The 16,284-nt window shown below is 34.8% G+C and overlaps 1 protein-coding gene across 1 annotated transcript in view; it reads right to left on the bottom strand.

Moving 5' to 3' along the window:
* The window catches only part of LOC136822956 (coiled-coil domain-containing protein 180-like), a 56,123-nt gene that overhangs the window by 26,522 nt on the left and 13,317 nt on the right, over nt 1-16,284 (bottom strand). The window contains exons 15-26 of the mRNA XM_067079258.1: nt 13,292-13,366; nt 12,885-13,013; nt 11,850-11,954; nt 11,249-11,304; nt 7,550-7,676; nt 6,192-6,212; nt 5,824-5,977; nt 5,240-5,315; nt 1,848-1,929; nt 1,157-1,250; nt 522-634; nt 112-179 (exon numbers count right to left, since the gene is read on the bottom strand). Coding sequence (XP_066935359.1) covers nt 112-179; nt 522-634; nt 1,157-1,250; nt 1,848-1,929; nt 5,240-5,315; nt 5,824-5,977; nt 6,192-6,212; nt 7,550-7,676; nt 11,249-11,304; nt 11,850-11,954; nt 12,885-13,013; nt 13,292-13,366 — 1,100 coding nt within the window. The remainder of the gene's footprint in view (nt 1-111; nt 180-521; nt 635-1,156; nt 1,251-1,847; nt 1,930-5,239; nt 5,316-5,823; nt 5,978-6,191; nt 6,213-7,549; nt 7,677-11,248; nt 11,305-11,849; nt 11,955-12,884; nt 13,014-13,291; nt 13,367-16,284) is intronic.

Genomic DNA, 16,284 nt, shown 5'->3' with positions numbered 1-16,284 from the left:
TGTCAATCTTTCCAGTGGAAAGGGCTCATCTTTCCAGTGGAAAGGGCTCCCAGCGGGTCTGCCAATGGACAGTTTCAACTAGTATAAAGAATATTCATTGAAATAACATACTCATGCGTATTTGAAGCTGCTGTGAAGGAGACTTCCAATTCTTCAACCGATTTACGAAATTTATCGTTCTAAAAAGATAAGCAGACGTGAGTTTTTATTCGAGTCACTTTACTTAAATTCACTCGCTTTGTCCTTTCATAACTGGCATATTATAAAGTGCTATATTCAATCCTTCATCCGAAATACGGTGCAAATTTCGGAGTTTCATTTTTTCTTGCTTGGGAAAGGTTGATTATTTGCCTCTAGCCTTCGGCTTAAAACTCAATGGGAGTAATGTATCAAAATCGACGGATCGATAAAATTGCCCGATGATGATAGAAGATTCTCTCGAAACGTGGCCAAACGTAAATCTCGTGATCCAAGCCACGATAAACTTCCAATATGAATTGATAAAAGATGATAAAGAAAACCTCCTGAAGATGTCCGAAAGACATATCTTGATAAGATCTTTTGATGGATTCTAACGCTTCAAGAACACCTGCACAATGTTGATCCACGCGATCTTGGTGAGCGGTCAACTCAGCTTAAAAGTGAAAATGGCAATAAAAAATGAGATTTTGAATCGGGTAGATAATACGCCTTTACTCGTTAATGTAAGAAAAACTTCACTTCTCTATTTGAGAGGGCTATATATGTGAAACCTAACGACCCAAATGTCAGTAAGTAATTCGCCTTTACTTACTAGGGTCAAGTGAATTTCGATGTTTGCGTCAGCTCTTGGCTGTAGGGTTGATAAGTTTAATCTATCTATTATCAATGTCTATTTTCTCATTAAAATACACATTTTTATAAGAACAATTTTATAAGCACACGATGCTAAAGATCGGCCAAAATCTAAGAATAAATCGAGAATAATCTGAGCCTCAGATTTCAAAAATTACTAAGACAGTGCTGATTTTAACAGATATTAAAACCATTTCAAGTTTTTATATGTAAAGAAACTAAGCGTGTTTTTTGCCAGAGGCAAAATTTACTGGTTCTTAAAACCGTGTAATTGTATAAGTGTACAAACAATAATTCAAAGAAGAAGAAGCTTCAAACTTACTTAACCGAACATCGTGCACATCTTTTTCAGCACGACCAGGTCTCGGGTCGTGTAGATGGAGCCTTAAATCCAATTCATTGTTCGTTTCTTCAATCTAGGGGGAGGTAATTGTTTCAGAAAATTGTACACGTTTTTTTACAAGAACAAACTAATAAGAACATAAGGCTTCAATGGCCAAAATATTAAGAACAAGTTAAGAACATTTTAAGGCTTTTTAGACATGGACAATGGACAAAAATGCTCAAAAATGGTGCAAGTGCAACAAGTTAAAAAGATTTTTAGGCTTAAAACTTAAAAAAAAGTGGATGTTCTTATAAAAAAACGTGTATTCTGGCAGATTTGACCTTTGTTTGACAATATAATTGTGTTTACTTTATAGTAAACTTCTTATGAGACCTAGTCATGCAATAAAAAAACTAGACTTATCGACCCGAGAATTGACATTGTCATTTTGTTAGATTTACGCACGGTAAATCTATGTAATCCACAATCCTACTTGCAATACACTTGTCAACCCTAAGAGCATGAGGAGGTACCACGTCAAATGTCGTTACTTTGACTTTCCCATAGCCAAAATTTTGACGTCACTTATTCCTAGCAAACTAAATCCCATTCTTTTTGTGACATTAGGGCTGATAGGAGCATTACAAGTTGCTAATTAGAGATCTATTTTCTCAAAGATTTTGCTTACTTTCGCCATCATGATACTTTCAGCTTTTGTTTTCGAATCCTCTTCCCATAATTGCAAATGTTCCAAAAATTCCTTGCAAATGCTACAAGTGAAAAAATTGGAATAAAGATTTTTTAAAGAGGTCGTCGAGTTTTCTAATCAAACAAAAAGGTAAGGTTGATTGTTATAAATCACAGACCTCTATAAAACCATCAGGAGCGCAATTTGTTGGTTCTAGAAACAAAGACCTACTGCATAATACAGAGTTAATTTTTAAACACATGAACAATGAATGTCTTCCCGAAGGTTATTTTCTCCACGTAAAATATTTGGTTAATTAAATGAGATTTAATTAATGTCGAAACAAGCACGTTGGATGGTAATTAAATCGATCAAAAGTACTTATCTAAGCATTCATTTATATTCGTATAGATAAGAGAAACAAACAGTGTTAAGAGAAAGAGCTGAAAATCTGCTTGATTGGTTAGATAGAGTTAAAAGATTTTCGTTTCCAACAAAATTCGCATTCTCTTGATACAGTTTGAATTGGAAATCGCTCTTAGTACATAGATTTATACTTTTTGTGGATAAATAATTTTTTTTTTTTAAAATACCTCTTTAGATTAAAAGATGAAGAATCACTTCTTTGTCAATCTTGAGGAAGGAGGATATAAGTCAACATTCTATTGGTGTAACATTCGAAGCCTTAGTAAACTCATCCAAAGCATCAAAACAAGATTTCGCATTCCAACGAAAAATGAAAATAACGACATTCGAATTTTTTATGAGGAACAACAAGTCAATGAAAAGAAATTTACAGAACTTTATGATGGAAGATTTGATCAAGGCAATGTTGACTTCTTTTTGAGAATCACTGACCCTAATATTAAAATTGACATCAAAAGGCTGTTACCAGATTCATCAGTAACACTTGATATAAAGGTTGACGATAAAACATATCATTACAGGCTTAAGAATAATTGGACAGTATTAGATTTAAAGCGCCACATAAGTAAATTCTTTTACCAAAAATACCTCCTTCAAGGCAAGGTCATTCTCACCGATAAGCAACATGTTAAAGATCTTATTCTTGATTTACCAGTGGGCCAAACGTGTATTGAAAATATAGAGTTTATCACTACAGCGAATAACTTTCCATCAGTTATAATCACAGGAGAAGCAGTAAAAAAGCTGATTTGTTATCCGTTGATGGAAAATGGTTCACTCAGTGATTGGGATGTGAAATGCTGGATAAAGCATTCATATGGGATACCGTGTGAAGAGCAAGAGTTGATCCATTATGCATCCAGCATACAAGATCAAATGGGGTATGGAAGGAACGTGAAGAGTTTAATAGAATATAAGCTGGTTGTTCTCTATACTACAAACATCAATCTGCGTATCCATTACCGAGAACATGGAATCACAATGATTCAACCGATCCATATTACAAGTTTCAAGGGAGATCTGTGTTTGGTTTATAACTACCAAGGTGACCATGGACTTGGTGTTGAACAATTCATGGCGCATAAACTAGCACAAATACCACAACAAAGGCTGATTTATTACCATGCTCATAGGCGGGGTTACCGACGTCGGAAAGTAGAGGATTTGGATGTATATTTTCTTAGTGATGATAATTGGGAAAGACCACATGGGGTTATTAAATTTGCCATACAAGTTGACGATAAAGATACGAAGCTGTTGGAGATCGTACAACGATTGAATGTTAGCCGAATACGATCTATCAAGATAAAGTATCCTTTTCATTTAAAGAAAACATTAAAGGTGCCATTTTCTGTTTTGTTAAAAGATGAAGATAAACTCTCACATCTACAAATTGTTATTGAGCAAGTCTGCAAACAATGGACAGACATTTCACCACAGAATTCGGTTCTAAAACATGAAGGGATGACAATCACACGTTGGCATGATTTGTTCAGTCTTCTGATTGATAGAGGAACATTTCGGATTGATAGAGAAACATTAAAGGAAAACCTGATTCTTGAATTAGAAATTAATCTAAGCATTACTAATCGGTTCGACCAAATTACACTTCTTGACCATTCGAAACACACTATAAACCAATCGAAAAAGATAAATATCAATTTCCTCACAGGTCAATTTTCAATAGACCTTTATAAAAACAAATCATTGACGTTGAATAACATTCGAGAGTTGAAAGAAGAGATCTACAGACAAAAGGAAATCCAACCTCGCCAACAGTTTTTATATCTCAAAAATGTCCATCTTGACGACTCATTAAAACTCGATAAACTAAGCCGAGAATGTAATGATACGTTGGTATTATCGTTGATAGTGAAACCAGCCATGGAGATGAACTTAAACATTGATTGTCAGTTCTCTCCAGAGCTGGATACAATCACTTTGAAAGAAACAGATACATTTGGTGATGTGAAAACCTTACTAAAAAAACATTCAGGAATTCCCGAATCTCATATTACACTTCTGTACTCCGTTGGGACAGATGAATTTAAAGATTACCAACAAATCTGGGAATGTAAAGCACAAGTTATATCAAACAACGTACATGTCAGAGCTTTCAAGAGTACATGTTTCGGTCAATAGAATGGTCGACGGACACAAGATCGGCATCATACTCCGGGGGGGGGGGGTACTTAAGCAAAGTGAGTGTCAGGTATGTGCTTCGAAATTTCCTCTCTCAAAGGGTTGTAATTTTCAAAGATTTGGACAAAAGTCGAGTGAAAATCGGCAAAAACTTTGAGAAATATCTCCGTAAAGGGTCCCAAAAACGTCAAGTTTTTCTCTCTCATTTTGGGAAAAGTCTTTCTAAGGGTTTTCAAACTTTGGCTCAGAAATACCCGTCAACTCTCAAACCTAGTACACCCCACCGGGGCATCACATAATATTAGTATTTTGTACGAATTTCCTGTTCTGTGAGGGTCAATGTTTTAGTTCGAATTATAGAAAGATTCGAATTAGAGAAGGTTTGATGCATTTAATTTATTTTCTTAGTAAAACACTTGTTGTAGTATACATTTTTGCTCAGAATTTCATACTCTATCCGATAGATCAATATTTTCGTTTAATTCAACATTGAAAAATCGTCAACTTTTTACGTATTTTTGGGTTAGGAGTTTTCCCAGCTGGCACACAACGTTTTTTCGACGTTTATCTAACGTTCACAACGTCCATATAATGCTAAATGAACGTTGAAACAAGGTTGTGTGCCAGCTGGGTTGCCCTCTCAAAAAAGTCTCAAAATAATATCTACTTTCGAACCAATCATATGCGGTTGCATCCCTCGAAAGATACTATGGGTCTCAAGGGTTTGTCCCTACAGTAAAAATATTTGCAGCTAGCCAAGTCAAAACCTTCCCCTCGCCCGTAAACCGGAAAATCAACATTTTTAAATGTTCACTAAAGCTTACTTTTTCTTGTATTCTTCGAAGAGATTGGGTGATAGAGCAAACGATTCAACATATGGCATTCTTTCTCTTTCCACATCTGAAATGAAAAAAAAATACCGAGCGATCAAAACATATTTCGATAGAGAAAAAATACGAGCCTGCGCATGCCACTGGTTACTAGATATCTAAGTTTTGAGTGGGTAGCAATAAGTACTTTCTTCACGGGTACATTTTTACTGAGTGAAAAATGTCAAAGAAAATGAAACGATTTAATCATATTATTTTAATGTTCGTTCGCCTAAAGCGTGCACTCCTTTTTGTGATTTTTGTGACATACAGAAACCATGTCAGCGTAGTGAAAGCGAGGGCGGTTTCCCATATCATAACAAGGCTATTTCATAGGATGGGGTACGTCACGTCATACTCATTTTTCGACGGGTACTGTCAGTAGGAACATAGGAACGCGACGACCCATGCACCATTTGATTGTATCTATAGAGGCGGTTTAATCGGGTATAGGACAATTTCTAGAAATGGGCCTAGCAAAAGAATGTGCACACTTAAAATGAAAGCAACTTTAATAATAGACTTTAAAAGACATTTACCTAGGTCATCCAAATCAGTCAAGAATGTTTTAGTGGAAAGTGGAGAAGATCTTCCACCACTTGCCGTGGTTGATGGAAGGTCCATATCAGGTGGCTCCAAGATGTCGTATATCACACCATTTGATAGTTCTTCGCTGTACAACACCTTCACAAACTAAAAAGTTTTGATGGTGGAAGTTGAAAACGATTCAGGTCTCTTAAAAGAGTGTTCCGAGTACAAGACAATATCGCTTTGATCATTTCTGATCGATTTGAAGAGGTTCTATGATGGCTCAGTTTTTCAGTTTTTTAATTTACGTTCTTCTTTTTAAAACATGTTTATTTAGGGTCTGCTGAAGAGCGAACGAACGAAAAATGATCATCTTTACCTTCGCGTATTCCGCGTACTCCTAAAAAGAGAAGAAAGGAGAAAAGATAAGGATAATGTGTCAGGTTTTATAACAAAGTAGCCATTTTCATGCCCTTTTAGCGTTCGGTCATCGGATACTGCCCCTCCTAAAATCACTAAAGATTTGGTAAAAATAGCCTTTTTAGAGTGCCCTTTTCGGCCACCAACGGATGCTGCCCTGCTTTTCTAAAATATGGCCTGTCTCCCCTTTTTATACCAGAAAAAAAAACAGGCGGGGAAATCCAGAACTATAATTGAAACCAGACCCCTTGTAAATTTACCTACTAAACCTTGAAAGAGCATGGTATCAGCCCCCCCCCCCAGAAATCTGAAGGGCACCTAAGCCAGGTTAGTAGAGGGGGACTAATGCCTTGCAATTCTTTGGGGTTACCTATTCATTAAGGGTACCTAGCTGTCTTGATGGAGGCTCTTGGGGCTGGTTATATTTTCCAAATCGAATATTTCAAAATATTTAAAATTTTTGAATTTTTTTACCCCAGCAACTAGTTTCCCATCCAATTTTTCTTTCGTTTCCCATCACGCCATCTTTTGCTATATTTTTCTAATGTGATTGTTTTGATTTACAGCCGCCATCTTTATAGCATAACAACAAAGCTTATTAGCAGGCGTTCATGCGTGAGCATGATTTTAAGAATGACAAAAGACCAAAAAGTGTCAATTCAAAGAAATTATCTGCTGAATAGGGGTACCTAACTCAAAGCAATTTTTCAAGGGGACCTAACTCGTTGGGGGTACCATGAAGAGGCTGAGTACCAGTTAGTATAATAAATTTAACAGTATGCCGTCTTTTCTTCAGCGGAGATGGTTAGTTTTGATTTCTTTAGATCCTGACTGACTGAGGACGACGTTAAATTTTCTTTCATACTATTTTTGCGGGTTTAAGTTATGCGCTGCTTATATTGTTTAAGTCACTCACTACGTCCTCCATGGGACAAAATCGTCTTGTCATTAAAAACTGTACGGGTTTCCGGGGGTAAATGAAGCCCCAAATTCCTTGGAACTTGGTTGTATGGAATTTAAATTTTCTGAATAGAAGGGTATAAAACCATAGATTTATAAAGCCTGAAGGGCTAGATGTCGTGCTTTAAGCCATTGCAGGCAAAAAAAAGTGAATATCGGAAAAAATATTGCTGCTATTGTTTTCGAAAACCCGCGAAGCTTCTGATTGGTCAAGCGCTGAAATTCTATTGCAATGTCACGTGATTTAGGTAACCTAACCACGGCATACTTTTCAGCAAAAGTACGCCATCTATAAATCTATGTATAGAACAGTGTTGAAAAAATCAACCTTCGTAGGTAGTTTAACGTTTAATGTACCTTTGAGCCTTGTTCAGCAGCATTGAAGAAAGAAGACATAGAAGTAGCATATCTTTTCACTTCTTCTTTGATCATCTTCGGATATTTCTCAATCAACCCTCTTTGTTGCTTGTGGAATTCCAAATACCTTAGATTGGAATCAATTGTAAAAGGGGTTACGCACGATACGAAAATCTCGTGTTCGCAAGCGAAAGGTTTTTTACACTACATACCGTAGGATTGCTAAACTTCCTTATTCCCAGCGAAACGTTCCGATTGCTAGTGTACAACGGAAAAGGACCAAAACGCCACAAAAGTAGATTTAACACCGATTTTAGCCGGAGACGCCTAGAAGCAAAAAGATCCCGGAGACGGGGCAGGTATGTTTTCCCGGGAATGAGAAAGTTAGCCATTTTATGATACAATTTTAAAAAGTTGTACCCAGCCGTTTGGGTGAAATAATTCGAGGCATGATTTGGGCTATTTTCGCGATATTTGCATGGTGAACAAACCTTTTTTGGTAATTTTCATGATCGTCACGAGAGCAAGAAAAATTTCTATCAATGCATTTTAAACATGTACAAACTCTGGTAAACCAAAAGAAATTTGATTCTATTTTCAAAACAAACTGCTTTTTTGAAGTTTTTTTAACTCAAATATCTTAAAATTTCAACCTAAAATACTTTTTCTCTTTTCTCGTTTTCTTAAATCAGGGGGTAATGTATATCTTCAAAAATTGATCTTGTTCATCAAAAATTGAGAATATTTTACAATAAGAAAACCAAAGGAAAATTTATATTTTCAAAATAGATGAAATATTTTGCCTATACTTTCATATATAAAATATTGGAAAAAAGGTTTTTTAAATATATAAAATATTGGAGAAAAGGTAAATTATATAAAATTTTGAAAAAAAGGTAAAAAATTATAGCATCCAAAAGTTATATTTTTTGAAATGCATGTCAAAAAGTAAAAAACTTTCAAAACAGGGAAACAATTTCATAATTTCAAACATACACTTTTTTTAATATAAGAACAATTTTATAAGAACAACGAGGCTCAAAATCGCCAAAAAATAAGAACAATTTAAGAACAATGCTGAGCCTGAAACTACTCAATTTCAATCAATTTAGGGGTCAAAGTAATAAAAATTGGGTATAATTCCTAAAATACCTGACTTACATCCTATTAATAAGAACATGATAGAAGCTCAAAGTGCAAAAAAAAAAAGAACAGTCGAGGCTCAGAAAGATTTTACTGGTTCTTATATAAAAAAGTGTAATGCAAAAGAAGAAAAAAAAATCTCATATATACAGTACTGGGAAACATTTTCATAATCTGAAAGAACGTCGAAAGGAAAAAATTCCCCTAGCAGAAGGCATTTAGTAATTTTCGAAATCATGCTGCAAAAGCAAAAAATGTCACATACAGTAATTGACAATCATAATTTCCAAAATTTCCAAAAAGAAAAAAAGTCTTCATGCCAGGATATTGCTTGAAAAAATTTTCAATTGAGGTAAAAATAAAAAAATGTAGCCCTTGTGGAAACCAACCGGGTGAAAAATAATAATTTTCTGATCTGGCCGCAGACTATGGGTTCATCTATATAGTTCATTATAAAAAAAATCAAGTTGGAGCATTTAAGCTATTAAAGTAGTTTGGTCAGATATTCCCACTTGTAGATCAAGAATTGTTTGTTAGTTAGTAGTTGATACATTAGTATATTCAGGGCTTACTTCATACTGTTTGTACATAAAAGTTATTGTTAAAGTTCTATTTCAATGATCTTATATATTACTTATATAAGTCATCAAAAAAATCAAATAAAAATTTTTCTTCTGGCCGGCCGCATCAAAGCTTTTTTCCTTCACCCGCATTCCGGAAACACTACATTTTGTTTTATTTTTGCCTGACAGCAAAACTTTTCTACATTTTTTAAATGCATATGGAAGAAAATGTCAAGTTAACGAAACGACAAACATTTTCCACATTTTAAACGCACGACGGGGAAGAAAATGTCCAAGTTCACAGCAAAAATTTCCACGTTTTAAAAGCACGTGAAAGAAAATGTCCAAGTTCACAGCAAAAATTTCCACTTTTTAAAAGCATGTGAAAGAAAATGTCCAAATTCACAGTAAAAATTTCCACGTTTTAAACGCACGTGGAAGAAAATGTCCAAATTCACAACCAAAGGTTTTCCACGTTTAAAATGCACATGGAAGAAAATGTCCAAATTCACAGCAAAAGTTTCCACGTTTTAAAAAACGCACGTGCAAGAAAATGTCCAAACTCACAACCAAAAGTTTTCCATGTTTTAAATGTACGTGGAAGAAAATGTCCAAATTCATAACCAAAAGTTTTCCACGTTTAAAACGCACATAGAAGAAAATGTCCAAATTCACAGCAAAAATTTCCACGTTTTAAACGCACGTTCAAGAATATGTCCAAATTAACAACCAAAAGTTTTCCACGTTGCATTTTTAAACCATCAATCATCAATCAGTAAATTTTGCTCTGGGTTTAAATTTTTACATTAAAACTAACCAGTTCATATCCAACCACAACCATTTCCTTGGCCTTGGGTGCCGCATCTACCATCTGACCATCATAAAAAAGTGAGTTCAAACTTTTTTGATATCGCAAAATTTTTCAAATATAGCATGGTCAGATTTATCCACAAATATTCAGTCAACTGCCTTGTTAGAATTTGTGTAAATATACGGGCAAAATTGAAGTTAGTTTGTTGTGAAAGTTGATAAAATATCGACCAGATAAAATATCCTGTTTTCAAGAAGAGATTGCATCAATCTCTCATGCCAAACCAAACGAAACATCAAATTCAGGAAGGAATAATAAGAAAACTTCATCATCAACCATCTCTTGTAACAATCACACAAAAATCATGATCCAATTCAACTCATTAAAGCATAAAAACCAAAGAAAAATAGCAAAAGAGCGGTAGCAACCAGTTGTTTATTTTTGCCGCCATCTTTGTTTTGACTGTTAAAAGGCAGTATGGTTCCGAACCGAGCGACGTTTCCCGATCGAGAAGGATACTTATATATTTTCCCGCGACGTTTCTCGAAGAAATGACGTATTTATCGTCGTATGAAAAACATCCTACTGTTTTTCACGCCGGAGCTCGATTTAAAAAGAGATTTGATCCATTACGTAATGCTTCCAACAGACAGTCGGGTGTAACTGACAATTCTTCATGTTCGGAGTTAAGACAGTTGCACACGACGACGAAAGTCTGAATGGAAACGAGGCTGAAAAAGGGTAAAAATTGATTTTATCACCCCGCATATCAGCTTTTTTTTCCCGCGCTTTTGCCAAAAGAATCGCACTCGCTCGCTGCGCTTGCTCGTGCGTAAAAATGCTGTTTATTCATTATTTAGTTTATTTAGATAGGGGTTTTTGTTTTTAAAAGACAGAATCATATTTATGATAAATACATTTACTTCCTGAATAGTGCGTTATTTTGAATCTTGTTGCTGAGAGCAGTGTGACTGAAACATTTTTAAAAGTTTTTTGAGAGCAGAGAAAAGTTGGTAACAGACAAACGGGCGGACGGACGGATGAGCGAACGAACGGACGAACGAACAAAGGTTGAATTAACCTCCGAGGACCTCCGAGGTAGTTCAAAAAAGTGCCAATTTTGAAAGTTTTATATATCTGAAAATTTGGACTAAAGGTGCACCCGGTATAAATCAAACTTACCCTTTCTTGATACCTTCCATCATATTTAAAGATTGATGTAAACTTCCGTTCAACGCCTATCAAAAGAAAATTCAACACTTTAATACATAGCGAATACCTCACGACCCAAATACGGCATTTTCACTGCGAAGAAAAAAGCCGTGACGTCTAATATAGGCTACATAAAACACAGTTTTTTATGAAATTACAGTGGAGCCCCCATAACTCGAACATTCACAGGCAGGGAACACAAATTTGTTCCACTTAAGGAGACATTCGAGTTATGGAGGCTGGTTCATAAGGCATTGTTAACTGAAGGGAAATTCGAGTTTTAGAGTTTCGAATGAAAGAGGCTCCGTTGTAGTATCATCCAGTACAAACCTCATCTAAAAATTATCACGAGTTAAAAACTCACCAGCTTTTATTTTAGATTTTTTCTCGGGGGTTTACGTTTTGAAAATTTATCAAAGACTTAATTTCGCGATTCAGGAATCTCACGCGAATTTGTGAGATTTATTATCGCGAAAATGGCAATAAATTCACAAAAGCTTAGACTTAAATCTCGTGAGATTAACCAGATTACTTTTCTTGAATCTATAAAATAGCGTTTAGAAAATATTACTTCTCTCGATGAGTCTTGTCGCATACGGTCCATTACAATATCGAGTTTGGCTTCTTTGATCTGGTTTTGATAATCATGTTCTCTACGATTTTTATCCAGCATTTCCTAAAAGCGAATAGTTGATAAAAAATAAGAATTGCATTGTACCAATCGATGATTACTATGTACTCCGTCCACTATCATGTATGGATAATGAGCTCTTTATTTTCGTTGTTTTTACTTAGAAGTTTGAATAAACGATTATCAAAATTAAAATGAATATCTGTACATTTCAGCGTCTTTTTAGGAATCTTCTACTTGAAAACCGGTCAAAATTTCCTTTGGACGGGTTGGTATCATTCCTTTTTTATAAGAATAAGTTTATGAGCATGACACTTTCGTTTTGGTCAAAATAATTAATAACTATCCCAGCTTCAGATTTCAGAACAAGCAAAGAAAAAGCTAGTTTCAAACGTTTTTAAGCCACTTTAGTAAGCGTAATTAAAAGAACATTTTTGAGAATATTTAACTCTATGACAACAAAATATAGCAATAGCCGAGCCTCAGCCAAGATTTACTGGTTCTTATGAAAAAGGGTTCTTGTATAATTTAAACTAAAATTCAAATTTTCAAAGCTTGAATTTTTTTAAATATCAAAATTTGAAAATTGCAAAAGATAGTCCTTTAAGAAGAGCTTCATTAAAACTTAAAGGCCGGTCTCCACTTTTGCGCGAAATGAGCGAAACTGTTTAAAGGCCGGTCTCCACTTTCGCATGAAATGAATGAAAACTTTTTAACGTTTTTGTAAGGTGATTGGCCGGTTGAAAAATGAAGCAATTCCATTGGTCAAAATTGACGTAACCACGAAAGAATTGACGAACTTCCTTCAACTTTTTTTTTAATTCGCGCGAAACTTTTTTATGACGTAATCTTTTCTTTAGGCAAAAACAGTCGAGAAAAAAAATGTCGCCCATTTCGCGCGAAAGTGGATACCGGCCTTTACTGCCTCTTATGAAAAAAGGGGTGTAGATTTACGAGTTCTGTGACCCTACATACCTGGAGTTGTCGTTCTTCTTTGGTCAACCCGATTTCATGAATGTCCCAAATGTGTGCGATGCCTTGCGTGTATTTGAATAGTGATTTGAATTGTAACTTTTGACTGGCTGATACTTCACTAATGTGTTTCTAATAACGACGAAATACGAGCAAGAATTTACGTTAATGTACAAGGACGATAGGTCACATAGCATAAAAAGAAAGCAATTTCCTAACCCATTAGTTAGAAATTAAAACCATAGAATATGAACTCTTACGGCTATTCATTAGTTGATCTTTATGGTATAATGTTAAGATTATAGGCGGTGTAATAAAAGTGGAATACCTATAAAATCTAATCAGAATCTATTGGGTATAAAATTTGACAGGAGTCTGTGAATCCTTTTTTCAAATGATTCTATCAATACCTCGAACTTTTCACTTTGATATTCAAACAAAGCTTTGCGTTCACCAACCAGTGGGAGGAAAGTATCTTCAAAAAGCTGAAAAAAAATTAAAGGTTATTGCGAAGCGAATATACATGAGCGAAGCAGTTTTGCTATAGTGTGCATGTACCTTTAAATTCTATATACCCAGGGGAGCGCAAGACGAAAACAAAAATTTAGTTCCCATCTGTTAAATGTGGATTATTATTCAGATCCCGGTTGTTTTCATCCAGGTAGGAGGCGTTTCAATATCGGTTTGGTAGATTGTATTTAGGATGATTTCGTCCAAAAAAGGAACCACTCTACGGCGCCGAAAATCTCCGAGTCAGGGCAATTTCCATAATAGATATTCCATCGTTCCCGTACATTTCCTCCCGCCCCCACTATATCAGACAGCTGATTGGTTATGATATTTTCGTTGTCATGGTTTCGATCTTTTTGTATATCCATTTTGAATTTTTTGCATTCAAAGAATTTCCTGGAAGACTTTCATCGACCTCGAAGCTTATACTGAAAATTCTACAGATTAGTAAATTTATTGCTCTGCTGTCTTTCTTATTGGTGTTGCATTTATCACTTGGAAAAATCATATCATCAGCTTCATTCACCATCTATAGTTTTGGATTTATAACACCACCTACACACAAGTAACACAACTTATGGTATGTATAGAGAAGTACATTTTGTTGACTTTTTCCTCACTTAGTTTCACTGCTTTGTGGGAAGGAAATATATTGAATTAGGGTTTCACTCCGTTCTTTATAGACCTTTTAAAAGTTTCACCTAATTTTTGCGAAAGAAATTGTTTTAGGCATAATACCAGGGGATGTCAATCGAACGTTCGATTGTCAATCGAACCAATCGAATTAATCGAATGCCATCGAACATAAATCGAATTGATCGAATATTACCCAGGATTTGCTGTTCGATTGCTTCAATTACGTTCGATTGCTTCGATAACGTTCGATTGCATTCACGTTTTAATCTCTTTGTTGAATCATGTCTTTACATCTTTCTTAAACTCTCTTATTTGGAGTATTTGTGTTGTTTGCTATCATTTTTACATAATTTGATTTTTTGTTTGTTTGTTTTGTTTTTTGTTTTTTTTTTGTTTTTTTTCTTTTTTTTTCTATTTTTTATCATTTTCTGATATAAATTTTTTCCTTAGATTTTAACTCTTTTATTTCTGTTAACATTTACTGTTCCGTATTTTGTACTTTCATTTTCTTGGAACTAATATTTTGATCTTTAATCATTTATTTTTCTTGCAAAGTGTACATAGCACGAGAGCCACCAATGGTTAAAAACTTATGTACATAGTTTCTTTCTTTATGTTATTCAATTTGAAATAAACCTAACCTAACCTAACCTATTACGTTCGATTGATTCAATGGTATTAGATTTTATTCGCTTTGGTATGGTAATTAAGTGCTCGGCCGCCCACGCTAAAAAGCTCTAACAGAGTGATCCAATTTAATCTAATCGCAATCAAACTCATCAAACATAATCGTAATCGAACGAAATCAAAGATTAATCCAATGTCAATTATCAATCAAACCAATCGAGCATAGTCAACTATCAATCAAACCAATCTAACCTTACTCGAACTCAATCGATTTTTGTTCGAAGTTGTTCGATTGACATCCCCTGGATAATATCATTCATTTATCAACGATATCGATAACGTTTAAAAAATTAATACTGTAACAGAACAGTCCCACACTGCTACAAATTATCCAAGACCAATCCGTCGATCGTGTGCGTAAAAAAATGTCAAGGCGATCACGACTTTCCCCACTAGGGCTAAGAAATTTGGGCCAAAATGTCTGCTTTTTTAATTCTGTTATCCAAGCATTATATTCTCTCATCATATGCTTCAGAGAAAACTACATATGAAACTATCTGTCATATTGAGTTTCCTAATCGTTTTAACCATCCTTCAATAAAAAATGAAGTTTCAAGATTAGTTAATGACCCACATAGAGAGTTGCTTCAAGACTTGTATGAGTGTGCAAATTGTCCATCTCGCACAATAGCTACGAAAAGTAAAACAATTATCAACATATCTGAATATTTGATTGTCTCACTAAAAATATTTTGCTATGATCAGGCATCAAACACTTCAAGAAAACTAGTTCCCAACCTCAATATTGAAACTCATTTTGAAAATGCATTATACTAGGGAATCTAAATTTGTTTCCATTTTGATGGTTGAGAGATTCAATTTCTTGATTGCAAAAACAGGACAATTTTATAACTTTCACTGACTTAGGTTAGTTTTAACTCAACCTTGGAGCAAACTGGACTGATTGATAATTGGATTTCACTGAGTTCTTCTTCTTCTACAACATTGACTTAACTGGCAAGTGAAAACGTAAATTAGAAAAAGGTGAACCGGGGGATGGAACCGAGGTGAACTCATCCGGTAAACCGGCTGAATCGAGGTGAACCCAGAACCCAGCTTCTGCAGAACTTACTTTGAAATGTTCTTTGTGCATTTTGAACGTGGAAAAGTTTTGTTGTCAACATACTTGAAAATTTTCTTAACTTTTGCCACGAACTTTTGAACCTTCTTTGACATGCCTTTTGTAAAACATGGAAAATTTTTTGTCGTCAACTATAAAAATTTTCCTCCACATATCTGTTTAAAATGTGAAAAACCTTTGTTGCTTATGAGTTAGTTCATCTAATCTTTCCAGCTCACCCAAATAGAGACTTATTCGCATGTATAATTTTGCGTTCTTTTAAACCACATGTAGTTAATTCCTGTTACAAAAAATGATGAATGAATCTGTAGGGGTGGTACAGTCACTTACGGTCGGGGTTGTGGATGGCAAAATATGTTGTTCTTTGATTAGTTAGGGTTTGTTGTTCTTTTTTTTGTTGCTTTTTAATAGATATTTGTCGTTCTTTTTAGATGGACTGGAAACGTTAGATTAAAACAGTCTCTTTTCTCCTTTTTGTTTGCAAGTTAC

This window comes from Clytia hemisphaerica, unplaced genomic scaffold, assembly GCF_902728285.1.
Source record: "Clytia hemisphaerica strain Z4C2 unplaced genomic scaffold, Clytia hemisphaerica genome assembly, whole genome shotgun sequence".
Lineage (NCBI taxonomy): Eukaryota > Metazoa > Cnidaria > Hydrozoa > Leptothecata > Clytiidae > Clytia > Clytia hemisphaerica.
This window is presented reverse-complemented; position numbering and strand designations above follow the sequence as displayed.